This window comes from Liolophura sinensis, chromosome 1 (genome assembly GCF_032854445.1).
Source record: "Liolophura sinensis isolate JHLJ2023 chromosome 1, CUHK_Ljap_v2, whole genome shotgun sequence".
NCBI lineage: Eukaryota > Metazoa > Mollusca > Polyplacophora > Chitonida > Chitonidae > Liolophura > Liolophura sinensis.
Genome location: NC_088295.1, coordinates 88,548,631 through 88,565,055, shown reverse-complemented (window position 1 = coordinate 88,565,055; position 16,425 = coordinate 88,548,631). Strand labels below are relative to the sequence as shown.

The 16,425-nt window shown below is 40.3% G+C and overlaps 1 protein-coding gene across 5 annotated transcripts in view; it reads right to left on the bottom strand.

Annotated features, from left to right (window-relative positions):
* Positions 1–16,425, bottom strand: part of LOC135462009 (unconventional myosin-Ia-like) — a 67,110-nt gene that overhangs the window by 31,837 nt on the left and 18,848 nt on the right. For 2 of the 5 annotated variants that reach the window (XM_064739336.1, XM_064739337.1), the window contains exons 4-8: positions 2,646–2,740; positions 2,192–2,296; positions 1,693–1,739; positions 1,322–1,385; positions 533–546 (exon numbers count right to left, since the gene is read on the bottom strand). In XM_064739336.1, the coding sequence (XP_064595406.1) occupies positions 533–546; positions 1,322–1,385; positions 1,693–1,739; positions 2,192–2,296; positions 2,646–2,740 (325 nt within the window). Of the gene's footprint in view, positions 1–532; positions 547–1,321; positions 1,386–1,692; positions 1,740–2,191; positions 2,297–2,645; positions 2,741–8,570; positions 9,338–16,425 lie in introns of those variants that run through there. The other 3 variants (XM_064739338.1, XM_064739339.1, XM_064739340.1) reach the window with 3 other exon arrangements.

Below are 16,425 nucleotides of genomic sequence, written 5' to 3'. Positions count from 1 at the left end.
TACTGTTGATACACTATTGTTTAAATAAAGCACCAAGCATTTCTATATGAAAAGATGTTGCCCAATATATGTGTTGCACAATGACAAATATAACTGAACTGTCACACTAATATACTGTTAAAAAAAAAAAACATAGGGGCTATTCTTGATATTTTTTTTGGGAAAATGTTTAGGACTTACACGTATGGCAATTAATAAATATTTTGAAGACATACAAACTTTGTTTCTAACAAGTCCATACACTTGACAATGATGGCCTCCGCCAGACTGCGAAGACTTGAATGCGCTCTTATTTTTCCATCACAACTAGGAGGATCAATGGTGATAATCTGCTAAAGACTATGGTTGACAGTGTTAATCTGCTTACTGCAGCTTAGTCTGAGACAGGATGAAATGAAAAGTTTCTTAAGGATAAACATTCCCTGTTTTACCTATCATATGTGTTAGTATCAGTACAGGTAGACATGTTAAGGTTAATACCACCAGGTTAACAACATTCCACACCAGCACTGTCTACAACAAAGCACCTTACCTTCTCCAGTAGATCTGAACAGAACAGAGCAATGGGCACAGGTTAACACAGTGGTACTGGGTACACACATGCTGTGGTAGCCCATTTCAGGGTGTTTATGCAAGTTCTTGGATAACATTAAACCCCAAGCCTACATTCAACTTCATGGTAAAAGGGGGATAACTCTTCACAGCTGACAGGTGTGGGAACTGAAGAGCTACATCCCTTGGGTGGAAATTAGTGAGTTACATGTGTATGACCTAAAACATTGTGTATGTGTAAATGATGGATACAGTTAGTGTTTGGGGATACAGTGGTTGTTTGTGAACCAAACTTCATAAAATGCACCTTTGAAGGAACAAAAGTGTTAGAAAGGGTTTGTGTTGATATCAAGCTTGGGTGAAATAATAGGCTGCCCACTACACTAAGTAGAAGTTCTAAAGGAGCTGTAATACCAAGTAACGCTCAGTACAATAATCTCCCCTTGTTCGGTACAATGTTTTTACACACAAAAGGATGTCCAATATTCCTCTGTGGAGTTTCCTTGCAACAAATAGCTAACAACAAGCAGATGTGTGATAATAGCTGTCATTACATGCAGAGATGGTGAACAAAAGCAGTAAAAGAGAAATATGATTGTCACCTGAAATTGCAAATACGCATGTTACACATGTATTAAATGCTGTACACAAAGAACATTGGTGTGTGTGGGGACAAGGACAATTGAAATCTGCTACTGGTATGGCAAGGAAAGTGTTATAAAGGACATAAAGATTTGCTAAGATTCAGACAACTGAATGTAACACTTACAGTTAGTGATGACACCCCCCACAGGGTCTCCTCTGAAGTCAAACTCTATGTCCATGTATTTTCCCTGTTTAGGACAAAACAACCCAGAACGTGTTATATAACCATATATATATTTACCTACAGTATCCCTGTCCCTCAGCTAATGTAATATCACAAAAGGCTGTGTCATAAATAACAGTCAATTAGTCAACATTTTGACTCATGTACACTCTTCACTGGCACTAGAGCGGATTTCAGGATAAAATATTTTCCTTTTACATGGATCCCTGAATTCCAAAATCGATAATTTTCAAGCTAACATCTCAACCATTATGAGATTATCACAGTGGCACACCTATCATTTAATACGGCTGAAGAGGAACAGAACTTACAAATCTGGAAGAGTTGTCATTGCGGTGAGTTTTTGCATTCCCAAATGCTGAAAAAACAAAACAATTAGAAAATTATATTGAATGTACAATCAAGAGTCTATCTACACTTTTTGTATAACCACATAGAAAAGTAGCATTTTAATGATGATTAAAGATTAACCTAGTCTACATATCATACATGTATAATCAGTAGGCTGAAGCCTATCAGGAAGGAAAAGACTCAGTGTCATTATGGAGGACAATGGTGTCAACTGAAAAGGTCCCAAAGTTAACAGTAACAATCCGAAGAAAGGTGTACAAGGATGGGAGGAAGGCACATATTTCAACAGCCCTACAAATGGATGGAAAACTACAAGGCATGGCTTCCACCCGAATCCCCTATGTTCAAAATGGTATCATTACTGCCAAGCAGCATTCATTTTCTAAGGCCAATCATTGTTATCAATAACACAATTGTAACTAACAGAACCACCATCTACCAATGTGACCTTAAACTGACCTTCAAGGACAGGGTTGGACTGGAGCAGCTGTTCCTTGACCCGGTCAATCTCCTGGCCCTTCCCCGACACCTCTGAGATGTACTGCATAATCAGCTTACTCGCCTCTGTTGATAAAACCACATCACTCGTCATATTGCCCATATACACAACATCCTGATACAATCACCATTTGGAGTGAAGATCAAAGCTGGACAGAGGGTTCCAGTGGCATGGTCCTAGCTTGCCACTAACACACTGTCAGCAGACTACTAACATTACATTACCATTCCACAAGCCTATACAACTGCTGATGGTGTGAAACTGATGCAGTGGTCTGTGAATAAGGTGACATCATCAGATATACTGTACTTCTCAGGTTACTTAATTATGTAACCTGCACAGTTGATGTCAGCCCAAAGTTATCCACTTGCCACATCCATAAAACTTCAGAAAAGTCTAACCTTTCCAACTCACCTGTCTTTCCAGAACCACTCTCTCCTGATATGATTATACACTGATCAAGGTTCTTGTCGCGTAGGGATCGGTAAGCATCATCAGCAATGGAATATCTTAGAAAGAGGACAAGAGAACAGAGCTATATTAACACTTACAAAACAAATGATCTATTTACAATGTGATTTCACTCACTTTGAGCCTTTAAGTTGACTGAATACACAGCACTGCTCCATACCTGAGCATACCATACTGCTCCATACATGAGCATACCATACTGCTCCATACCTGAGCATGATAATTGAGGGAATCCTCAGCAGTTAATTCCATATGATGGGAATGAACATTCTTGTGAGCAACACTTTATTTCTGTTTTACATGCAATTTTCATCAAGACCAGTTAGTAGACTAGTAGGCCAAAATAAAGAGGGAATCCCCAAAAGCAGCTGTCATCAACAACCCAATCTCCATGCATGTTAATTGAGTATTTTTTGGTGGAGTAAAAAAGATTTTTTGGGTTGTTGGAATGAAGCTGCGTTTAAGTATGACAGAGTACATCACTGTGCTGATTTCTTCATGGCTCATGCGACATTCACAGACAAGGAAGAGTCCGTGTACAAGATGGCACATTCCAAACTGAAATCACTCAATGATTCTCCCCCTTGTCAATACAGATTTTTTGATAAATAACACGAGATTGTGAGATAATGAATTCACAGATCTCTGGATAATATCCCCAAGTAAAATGTAAACTTTACACAAGGACGAAGTAGGAGCATCTGTTTGAACATTTCCTTACAAAACTTGCCACAATAGGACTAAAATAAAGCCAATGTGGCACTTAACTAACCTTTATCCTCTTGAAAAGGATATCATTACACCAAGATCACATCCATGAAGTCAACACACAGACAAGCTTTAACAATCTCTTAGTCAGAAGATTAACAAAAACAAAGACTGATAATTTTGTGAATAGACATTAGAAATGGTGGATTTCTCAATTTCAATTCTTGCTTTCTCTAAACTACATGTACAAGAGAAACATGTAAAAGTGAAGAATACATATGCAGTACTTTCAAAATTTCTTGGAGTGAGCTGAATGAACTGTATGAACTACACAAAGAAGTGTTTCTCATGAGAACTGGAAGACACAAAGAAAGATTCACTAGAATATTGACAGACATGTGGCATGTGTAAAGATCATATCAACCCTTCTTAATATCTCATTCCTCAAGAAATTACCTTAATGGAAGACACTCCTGGGTTTTTAACCAGCTTTACCTCTTATAACATTCAGGTCATAATTTCTAAAATTGATTTTCTGAGGAACTCCTGTATTAAACTATTTGATTTTGTCAATCTTTGGTTAGAGCTGAATTATGCAGATCATAATGCTGATCTGAAGTGCCTGGTGATTCTATCGGCCAAAAAAAGGCAACTACCACAGCTAAACACAGCAAAGAAAGCCATGAGCGGAATAAAATATTTAAGAAAAGCCATGACTAGCTTGGGTCTGGGGAATACTTTCAGGTCTGCCAAAGCTTCTTCCCACAAAAATACCAAGGAGTCTTTATCAGCTAAGCCATTAAAAGCTGCAGTGAATGGCCTGTACAGCTGTATGTGGGATTATCCCCAGGGTTAAGTCTCTAGAAATCTGAAGCTACTAGGCTCAACTAGCGTACGCCCAATGAGGAGAATGAGCGCAACATTTTCAAAAGATGTATATATTTTCAGAAGGAACATTCTAATGTTGTTAAATATTGGTACTGTCCTACACCGAACCCAATGTGAATCTACATAAATAAGTACTGTGTGACAAAAATGTGATCACTGTGTTTCATGTTTAAATTTTTTCATAGGACACATTTTTCTTGATTCTGAATGATTTATCCAACTTAAAGTGTCACATTCATGTAGGAGTTCTTTTCGTGAAGTTTGATTAATTTCAGAAAAACTGACATTCTGGCATTAAAAGTATGTGTATCAGTTTAAGGCCTACATGTATTTTAAGGCTTCTGAATATGCACATTTACAGACCAAACTTCAGGTAAGATACAGTACTAATGGCTTAAATTTTTCTTTCAAGTTTTACCGGCCTGGATAGCACAGTTGGTAGAGCGTCCGCTTCAGGACCGGTAGATCCAGGATCAATCCTTGATCGAGTCACACCTAAGACTTTAAAAGAGGAAGTTGTAACTTCCTCGCTTGGCGTTCGGCATGAAGGGGATAGTGCAACGACTGGTTGACCCGTATCAGTATAATGGCTCGGGCGGGGCATCTTACTTGCCTTCGGTAAGTCGTCTCAGTGATGCAGCACTAAATAAAAGAGCGGTGGAAATCCGTCCTGCAACAAGGAGGCACATTTCACGTACATGCACCCTAAGGATTCCTTCGTCGTCATATGACTGGAAAATTGTTGAGTACGACGTTAAACCCCAAGCACTCGCTCACTCACTCTTTCAAGTTTTGCAGATATGGCCTCAATTTACATACAACCCCTTCCAGTCCATGCAATGTTGAACACATGCAATGTTAAGGACATCCAATGTTGAGCACATGCAATGTTAAGGACATCCAATGTTGAGCACATGCAATGTTAAGGACATCCAATGTTGAGCACATGCAATGTTAAGGACATCCAATGTTGAGCACATGCAAGACCATGCCAATGAAAACAAGCAAAACCTAAAAAGCTGCATTCGTCAAAATTCGTGAAAGTACTGTATTTCATCTAAAGTTTAGCACTTGTCAAGTGGCACACTTTACTTGATTCTAACCAAGTCACCTACCTTATAAATTACAAGTTTTTTGTAAAGTTTAATTAATTTCTCATCAGATACACTTCAAAAGTGTCATTTTAAGGCCATTATGTGCTTCTGAAAGTGCACCGTTACATGCTAAACTAAAAACACTGCCCTGTTATCTAAAATGAGATTAACAGGCAGTATACAGTCCAAATACTTGATCAATAATCATATATCCACGTCCAATCATTTTCTCTGCCATAAACATCGTCTGACATTCCGAGCGAAAAGAAATCATGTACTGTAGATACAAGATTAATATCTGACAGACATGGTAACACAATCTGCAGTTCACACTGAAGATGACATAAGAGGTAAATACATATATCAGATCATATCAGTCTGAAGTAGACAGTGATGTTATCCAATTTTTCCTGCTTTTGAGCCATATGATGAGGTGAAGAACATACGACTTAAGCATCTTTCCAAGAGAACAAACATGAAAGTCGCGAAAGTTAAATTACTAGAAAGCTATGATCTGCAGCCTTTTGCGATTGGATTTAATAATAAAAAATAACAGAAAGAATAAATTCGGAGTTCATGGGCAAAAGATCGAGACAGGAATGCCTGGTGGTAGAGTAAATTACTCACCATCAGTTACCAGAATGACTGACCAGATAAAAATGTTAATACTGTTTAACGGGTTCACAAATTTCGATGCTCAAAGTGGTTATTGGTATCAAGAATTCTGTTGATACTTCGCTACGATATTCCACTACATTTAAGGAAAATGAGCAAGTTTTATGTAATACAGATATGATTCAGACTTCCTTTTTTATATGCTATCAAACAAATAAGGCAGAATTAAAATGTAATCTCTGCATCCCGTCTCAGTATTTGTATCTATGAATAAAATGAGTGCTGTTAAATATGCCAGATTATCCACTGGTTGCCATGGTGTACAGACAGAAATGTTATTAAGATTGATACAGCCCTCTAATGTCCATTAAGCTGTGTCCTTCTAGTTGATAAAACTCCTCTGAAAGCAGTTTTACTCTCTCCCTTAATGACTGTAATAAACAACATCAATTCCCCGACTAAAACACCACAGCCTGGCTAGTCTCATCACTGTGGATCAGGCAGTCTGCTGAAGAATGGAGAAGGGTTGGGCAAGCTAAAACACAAAATAAAACCCCCCAGTTCTCATGCAGCTACAGATTGCATGGAGGTCAGGTGTGGAATTTGCTAAAGTGAAGTATTAAGGGTTGGGTGGTTGCTGATGTGTACATGGGTGAGAAACCTAGGAAAACTGAGAGGAAGACACAGCTTACAATTTGTATTTATAGATTCAGAGGACATGAAGGATAAGGAAGGCAAATGAGAGAGAGATGCAGACAAACTATTTGAGGGGGATATAGATGACCTGTGAAGAATGAACTTGGACGGTAACCGAATCAACAAGCTATTAAATGGTGAGCGCCGCTCAGCTGGCAGTCTGCTCCATCCAGTACCACAATGTCTCCACAGACTTAAGTGTCAAATTGAAACGCCATTGATTTTTGGTATGTCAATTGATTGGAGCAAGTCTGATCCTTGGAGGTCATCAGAAGAAAATTGTAATAGGTTTTGTCCAGCTAGGGTGTGCCGGCTGTGTCAGTTAAGGAAAACATTAGCCACTGTTAGCCCCTGGATTCTCAAAGGACTCTTGCTCCAGTGCTCATCCAAATTATAGTGGAATTATTTCAGGTGGCCCTGGGGATGGGGGAAGATGGAATGAGGAGGACATGGGGAAATACACAAACCATGTGGACATCTGTAACATAGTGGCTTCCAGGCATACCCTGTTAGCTCTATAATGTACAACTGATACATCAAGAGGACCTCCTTACAACCAAACTTTCATCTTATGCTACATGATCAACTGATCAAAGACAGGATCATTGGGACCACTTCCTTACACCCACACCTTCATCCAATGCTACACGATCAGCTGATGCATGCACACATATACACATACCTAATCAAAGACAGGATGAAGGGCACCTACATGTACATGTACTTAAACCTACACCTTTTAATGCTACATTATCTGCTGACACATAAATACATCAGTTCTAAGACAGGATCAGAGGAATCTCAATCAACCAAACATGTACATTCACCTAATACTACAAGATCAGCTGACGCATAAGCATGATGAAAGACTGGATCAGGGCACTCCAACAATACCTTTACCTGTGGATACATGGTCAGCATGCAGACAGAAGATCAGGAGCACCTTACACTCTTAACATCAGGTAGTGCTACATGATCAGCTGATGTTTCAACACACCTGATCAAAGACAGGATCAGGAGCACCTACTTACACCCAGGCTTTCATCTAATGCTACATCATCAGCTGACACATGAACACTTCCAATCAAAGACAGGATCAGTGGCACCTCCTTACACCAAGACCCTCATCTAATATGCTATATGATTAGCCATGCATGAACACACCTGATCAAAGAGGATGAAGAGCAGTTCTTTACACCCAGAACTTCATCTAAATTACATGATCAGCTGATAAATGAACACACCTAGACAAAGACAGGATCAAAATCACCTTCTTACACGCTTAAACTTTCATCTAATGTGACAAGATCAGCTGACACATGAACACACCCAAACACATGTGCTTGCAGCCATAACTTCTAATGTTACATCATCAGCTGATACATGAATTCAACTGATCAAAGACAGAGATGAGAGCACGTACATATACCCATGCTTTCATCTAATCATGATAATCATGACTACACCTAATCACAGACAGGACTGAGCGTACCTTACATCCGTACCTTCATCTCTGCTACATGATCAGATGATGTTTCAACACACCCGATCAAAGACAGGATCAGGGGCACGTACTTACACCCAGACCTTCATCTATGATCAGCCGATACATGAGCACACCTGATCAGACAGAATCAAAGGAATCTCCTTTCACCTACACATGTACATTCACCTAATGCTACATGATCAGCTGACACATAAGCAAGATCAAAGACTGGTCCTGATCAAAGAAAAGATCAGGACCACCTCCTTAAACCCAGAACTATATGTATTTGCAGTTATAACTTCATCTAATGTTACACGATCAGCTGATATATGAACACAACTGATCAAAGACAGGAATGAGAGCACCTACTTATACCCATACCTTCATCTATACTACAGGATCAGTTGATACATGAGCACACCTGATCGAAGACAAGATTGAGAGCACCTCCTTCCACCCAGAACTTCACCTGATGCTACATGATCAGTTGATACATCAACACACTCGATCAAAGACAGGGGCAACAGCACCTCCTTTCATTCATTCCTTCATTTGATGCTACATGATCAGCTGATACATGAACACACCACATCAGAAGCACCTAGACACATCTCATTCTACTAGCCAGTGAGCACAGATGAACGAGGATTAGGGCATATGATCTGGTATGTTATGTTATTTGTCTTTTATGTAACTGCTGGCATTAGAATGGCATGTTTTATCAGACAGAGACACCCACCTACCCCTTCGTCTTCCACAGTCTGGACTATGGTAGTTTAACCCACAGATCAGGGCAGTAAGAGCCTGACTGTATCAGAAAGGTGTGAATGAAAGCGTCTTCCTGGCCTACATGTTTCCCCACAAGCCTGAGGACAACATTCTGCCTTGTTCTGTAATTGCTTCCTGTTGCTGTCATTGGCAGGGCGCCAGTGGATAACGTTATCTTCATCTAGAGATGTTCTCCCATGGCCAGTATTTCGCTCTTTTACGTAGCACAAGTATTAGCAGCCTCCTACAGCATTTCTAGGGCTATATACCTCCACCCAGGACTCCATCCACAACACAGCATCAACAGATTCATGGATGAAGACATATTTCAACACTAACTGTACATGTATGTCAATTTGATATACATGTAGGTACTGTATGCCTACATAAATCCCCACCTTGACCTTGCTGATCTGCATGATCGGCAAATGCCAATAACAGAAACACTGTACACAGCCAACTAGGGAAAAGGTAGAAATGGGCACACCTGAAAATCTGCACTCTCATAATGTGTTACTGAATACAAGGATCAAAGGTAAAAAGTAGAAGGAAATTCAAGGAGACTCATATATATTGGATTAACCAAAAGATGGCTTACATGTCTGACAGTGTAATGTCCATATCTGTGCATGCAGTTAGTCTGGCAGCACAGACTCACAAATCATCATTATCTACAAATTTTATCTACATGTAGGTGAATGCCACATGTAACTGTATATTTATTTATCTGATTGGTGTTTTACACCGTATTCAAGAATACTTCACTTATATGACAGCGGCCAATATTTGGTGGGAGGAAACCGGGCAGAGCCCGGGGGAAACCCAGGACCATTCGCAGGTTGCTGGCTGACCTTCCCACGTACAGCCGCAAAGGAAGCCAGCATGTAACTGTACAGTAGCCGGACATATATATATCTGTAAAATCAGCTGGATCCATGCCCATGATATTAGCTGGATCCATGCCCGTGACATTAGCTGGATTCATGCCCGTGATATTAGCTGGATTCATGCCCGTGATATTAGCTGGATCCATGTCCATGATATTAGCTGGATCCATGTGTGATATTACCAGGAGGCGTATATCGTTATGTCATATTAGTTGGTGATATGTGTGACATCAGCTGAAGATATATGTGATATTAGTATGAGGTACATGTGATATCATGTTGAGATATGTGACATCAGCTAGAGATCAATATCTGTGACACTAAATGGAGAAACACACATATACATACCTGTGCTGCTGAATCTAGATCAAGTCCTCAAACTCATATATAATCATCAGGGAGTTTCAGGAAAAGACAATTAAATGTAAAAGCTGAAGAGATCAATGAATGCGTGCCACATGTACATGTACATGTAATATATATCCTCAATCTTTTTAACCACTGAAGCACTTTTTTCAAAGGAATTTATGTATACCTTCATTATGAACATGAAGCTAAAAATGATTAATTTGTGTCATTAAAGTTGCAAGCTTCATAAAACTGTGCAAATTGTTTCTCTACACCCCATAGTTCTCTCAGAATGTTTCAAAATATTGGTTTGCTGAGGCGCTGAAAAATTAAAGTAGATCAAGATTCCCTGCCTGTCAACATGCTTGATCATTCAGTACATATGATCACACAGGATGATATAAACTGTCAAAGCAAGACATATCTGTGACATTGGCTAGAGATATCTGTGACAATATCTAGTGATATTAGCTTAACATATGAGTGACATCGCCTAGAGAAATGTGTGACATTAGCCAGAGATATCTGTGACATTAGCTGGAGATGTGTGACATTGGCCAAGAGATACATATATCTGTGACATTAGCTAGAGGTATGTGTGACATTAGCTAGAGGTATGTGTGACATTAGATAGAGGTATCTCTGACATTAGCTAGAGTTCTCTGGGACATAAGCGAGAGATATGTTATTATTAGCAAAGAAAAATCTGTTTCCAGATGAGTTAGATGATTGAGGACCAAATGTTGATCAGAATTTGGCAGAGATGACTTTAATATCAGGAGTCCACAAACTGTCCCTGCAAATAAAAAGCAGCTATGAACAGCCAGAATCTGTGAGCACAAGCTCATGTAGATCATGGAGACTCAATACACACAATGGAATTTGCTGTGACCTTCCAGAAAGAAGTGGAAGACATTTTAGTGATATACATTTGCCTCTGTTCCGACCACATGATCCCTGAGAAGTGGTAAAAACAATAGCCTTATGTAAGCTGACTAAACACACAATGGGCCAGATGGAGGTAGCTAGCTATTGAAGGTATTCACTGGTGGAATGTGCAAGATCTCTAAGATGTCCTCTCCCCCTTACCAATCTCTAATGTGGGAACTCCCCACCACCATACCCACAACTGTCTGCCACATCACTCACAGCTGGTCAAAGTCAGCCCCTAAAATGTCACTCCAAGACACCTTAGTGGGAAATTACAACTTCCAGCCTTGGTTTATAAACTTAGTACTTAGTGGTTTGGGGAAGTTACATGCTACTTATTGGTGTACATGTACTAGTATCCTGTCAATATATAAACAATTAAAATATACAGTTGTGTGTGTGTTTGTTTGTTTGTTCAATGATTAGAGTTTAAAATTAAGGTCATAACACAGAATACTTAAAATTGTAGCATATGATATACCATAGGTTCAGGTTAATGATATGGGGGAAGTGACTGAATTGGTCAGAATGGAGGGATTAAAATGTTTTAAGTTGAATGGATCATTCATCCTGGACAAGAAAGGACCACTCATCTCTGTGCTAAACAGATCACTCATCTCAAGGACATGCTGACCACTGCCTTCTGGCCAAAATGACCACTTCCCTTGAACAAAGGGTGACCAGTCCTCACCTGGATGATTATAGATAAGTTTGCTCATTCTGGATCATTTACCTAAGTGTTAGCACAGTGATAAGTAGTTTATAGGCTGACCCCTCGATCCCCTTCAACACAGAGGAACAACCAACTTGTACATGTAAGACCCAATCAGAGCACATATCAGGGTAACATGAAAAAAAAAAGTTACAGGACAATACACCACAATCTGGCATGAATTTACATACATGTACCACGAATACATGTACCTACTACACCAGCAGAGCCCTACTCACTAACCCACAGCACATGTGGTGTCTATTAGCCTAACCCACCTGGAGAACAAGGCTATACATGCTGTATACAGTTAATGAGACAATATTTTGTCATGTATGCCAGAGAAATGGGAGCTGGGGCAGCCTCTCCAGCCTGAGGTCAGGGAATGCTCCTGACAGATGGGGATGGGGAGGATAGATCTGTTCTAATCACAAGGCTGGTCCTGTTAGAGAGTTAACACTTTAGGTCAGGAGAGGTCAAGCAACATCAGGAGGTTATCTGTCAAGCCTTACCCATCATACCCCATTACACTTTCCTAACCATCAAGACTTCCAGATGTCAGCTAGTCCATTGAGCATGAAGCTAAATACTGGCACATGTCAAACCCATCTGATACTAGGAGGATGGGGCTGTCAAGCTATTGCTCTACATCTGTGACATGGCAGACAGTAACTAAGGCTGGTGAGGATCTTCATGTACATGTGTAGACAGACACCAGATACATGGGTGTATAAGGGGAAAGAATGATGCAATGCTGAAGAAACACCACAGCCCATCTTCAAACCTCAGAATGGATCCACACATTCCCACAGAAACATTTGCTCACATCTCATGTCAAGAGCAGATCCATACATTCCTGCAAAACTTTTGAGCAAATCTCAGGTCAGTATACATCAGTATATATTTCATTCTTTAAGATCTCTGATTATGGGGCCAAAATCAAGATAGAGTCAAAAATGCATGTTCTGGACATTTCAAAATGCTCTACCTTGTTTTACTTGAAAAGGTGATCAACTGGTCCTCCATCTTCTCGGTAGACGGCGCGCAAAAATTTCTTCCAGGAACTGATTGAGTCCCGAATCTCCTTAAGAGTAATTTTTTTCCAGCAGGTCATGCGTGCTTTTAGTTCATCCTCAGTGAATTTTTCTGTGCGACCCTCATAAACCTTCTCGCTCAGAGAATTCCACACAGAGTAGTCCATGGGATTGCAGTCGGGGCTCTGCGGTGGCCACTCGTCCTTAGTTATGAATGAAGGAGACACTACCTCAAGATGCTGCTGTGATGCACAGCTGGCATGAGATGGGTACATTTTGGGTACAACCGGCGAAAATCAGGGATGAGGCCCCGATCAAGAAGTTTCATGTAATTTTCGGAATTCACCTTAGTCTTTTCGGTATCAATAAACGGTATGCGGGTTTTCCTAAGCCAACAAACTCAGTAGAAACCATCAGCTTCTTTGTAAACCAACTTGATTCATGGTACAGCCTCTTAACATGAATGTCCCGCTTTCGTCTGTCATAAATGCGATCATTCTGTCTATTGCTTGCAATCTCAAATGAAAAGTCTTTTTCATCCGTGAAGCCAATTTTCTTCACCTTCTCCGTCGAAAACTTATCATCAAGGTTTCTGCAGCACGTTTTTCTTTTCTCTCGAAACGTTTCATCCCTTCCTGAAGTTCGTATTCGCTTATATGATTTTAATCCCAGTTCTCTTGTCATATTTCTCACAAAAGTCCGAGATACTCCAAGGTTCCTTGCGATCTGTCTCTAAGATTAGTGCGTGCCAGGATTGTCTACCTGGGAACAAAGTGCCTCTACCACATACTGAAGATTTTCTTTCGAGCAAACAGATTTTGGTCGTCCACTGCCTGACTTCCTTTCTAGAGAACCTATCCTTTCTAACTTCTGATCACATTGTTAACAGAACTTTTATTCCAGTTTTTCACCGGGAATTCTTTCATAATTTTTGCCCCTCTCCAACCCTTTTCAGTGAAACATGTAGCGATCAATTCCTTGTCCACCGCAGAAAACACCATCTGGATTCAGCAAAACTTGTGCCTATCTGGAAGAAGGGTTCCTCTGACACTAGAGCCAAACAATTTTTCCAGACAACACTTGATTGACGTGAGCATGCGCTCTACTCATGACATCTGACAGGTGATGCAATGTGGGTCACTGCAATGTGTGTTTTTGAGCCTATGTTTTCATTTTAACCCTTATACAGACTACTCAAGCCATGACCTTGAAAATTGGTCAGTATATCCACAAAATCATGCCATCTGAATGTCTAAAGTTTGAAAAGGTTTGAACAAAGAATAAAGGAGCAATGCAGCATCAAAGTACGACCCATTTTTTGTATGGCCACCCGATACATCCATCCATCCATCCCTTCCCCACCCCCACCATGGGAACATTTGGGCACATCTCATGTCAGAGCAGATCCATACATCCCACATTAACATTTGGGCACATCTCATGTCAGTATACATCCACCCACCCCCACCATGGCAATATTTGGGCACATCTTATGTCAGTATACATCCACCCATCCCCTCCATGGCAATATTTGGGCACGTCTCATGTCAGTATACATCCACCCATCCCCTCCATGGCAATATTTGGGCACATCTCATGTCAGTATACATCCACCCATCCCCTCCATGGCAATATTTGGGCATATCTCATGTTAGTATACATCCACCCATCCCCACCATGGCAACATTTGGGCACATCTCATGTCAGAGCAGATCCATACATCCCACATTAACACTTGGTCACATCTCATGTTAGTATTCATCCACCCATCCCATTCATGGCAATATTTGGGCACATCTCATGCCAGTATACATACCACCCACCCACCCCGCCAACATTTGGTCCCATCTCAGGTCAGTGCAGATTCATACATTCCTGCAGAAACAGTTAGGTACATTTCCTGTCAGAATGGATGCTCGCATCTCCATGGAAACATTTGGGCACATATCAAGTCAGAATGGATCCAGACATTCCCATTTGGACACATTTCAGAATAGACCCACTGATTCCTGGGGAAGCATTTGGGAACATCTCATGTCAGTATACATCCATACTTTCCTGCAGAAACATTTAGACATGTCTCCTGTCAGAATGGATCCAGACATTTCCACAGAAACATCTGGGTGCATCTTGTGTCAGATCCACACATTCTTGCAGAAACATTTTGACACATTAAATGTCAGAATGGATCAACATAGTTCATCACACCTGCGGATGGTCGTTGGTTTCCCCGGGGCTTTGTCTGGTTTCTCCCGCCATAATGCTGGCCGCCCTCGAATAAGTGAAATATTCTTAATTACAGCGTAAAACATCAAATGCACAACTAAATAACAACATAGTCCTGCAGTATCATTTGGGCACATCTCATTTCAGAATGGATGAACATATTCACACAGGCAACATGGGTATAGTGCACATCTCATGCCTATAGGTGTTAACTCCTAACATTCATATATGTTTTTCATTCCGCATGCATGAGATTAATGAACAATATCTACAATCTTAAAAGTAAGCATACACGCATCGGACGAAAGGATCACAAAAATGTTTAAAACAGATGGTCACAAAAAATGTTTAAAACAGATAACTTTTTATACAGAAAAAAGCATCATGTACATGTGGGTATGTGCGCACATGTAAAAGAATCAGAGCAGGATCAAGGTTTGGATTGGTTCCAACAGGGTAACAAATTTAGTTCCAAAAGACTTTACATACATTTTTAATACATAACATTTAAATAAACAGTTTATTATTGCAGTAATAAAAATCATTAACATAAGGTTCAACAACTACATAAAGCTGTGCTACACGTAATTTGAAGTATGATGCTCAAAGTGTATTTTCAGAAGACAATGGAGATGTAGCTTCTGAACTCCATCTTGTGTTGTTTTTTGGTTTTTTTTTTGCTGTCCTTGTATCAATTATTCAAACGCTAATGATCACAGCTGATAAATTCTTAAGTGACAAGCAGACGGCTACCTCAAGGGGGTCCAGTGTCTCACACAGGCTTCAACGTTGCCACTCACTCATTCAAGCAGGCATACAAATGTACATAACTAGTTTATGACAGAGTTATCATACATAGGTTGTCAGAACACAGTGGTTTCCATGAACACAGTGTTACTTGAGGGGGGGGGGGGGGGCACAGTGTCATTTGGAACAGAGTCACAGTGTCATTGCTGAAAGAGCCACAGAGCTATAGGAACATAGTCACAGTGTCATTTGAAACAGTCACAGTGTCACTGAGAACAGAGCTACAGTGTCATTGGGAACAAAGCTATGGTGTTTTTTTTTACAGAGCCACAGTGTCTTTGTGAACAGAGGTACAGTGTCATTATGAATAGGGCCAAAGTGTCATTGGGAACACGACCACAGTATCATTGGGAAAAGGCCATGGTGTCATTGGGAACAGTCTAGAGCCCCAGTGTCAGTGAACAGTCACAGTGTCACAACCATGCTGCTATTATGGAACACAGCTACCATGTCACAAGAGAACACAGCATTTGCCCAACTTTTCTTGGGGAACATGGGTCTCTGGTGGAAAGACAGAATCACTG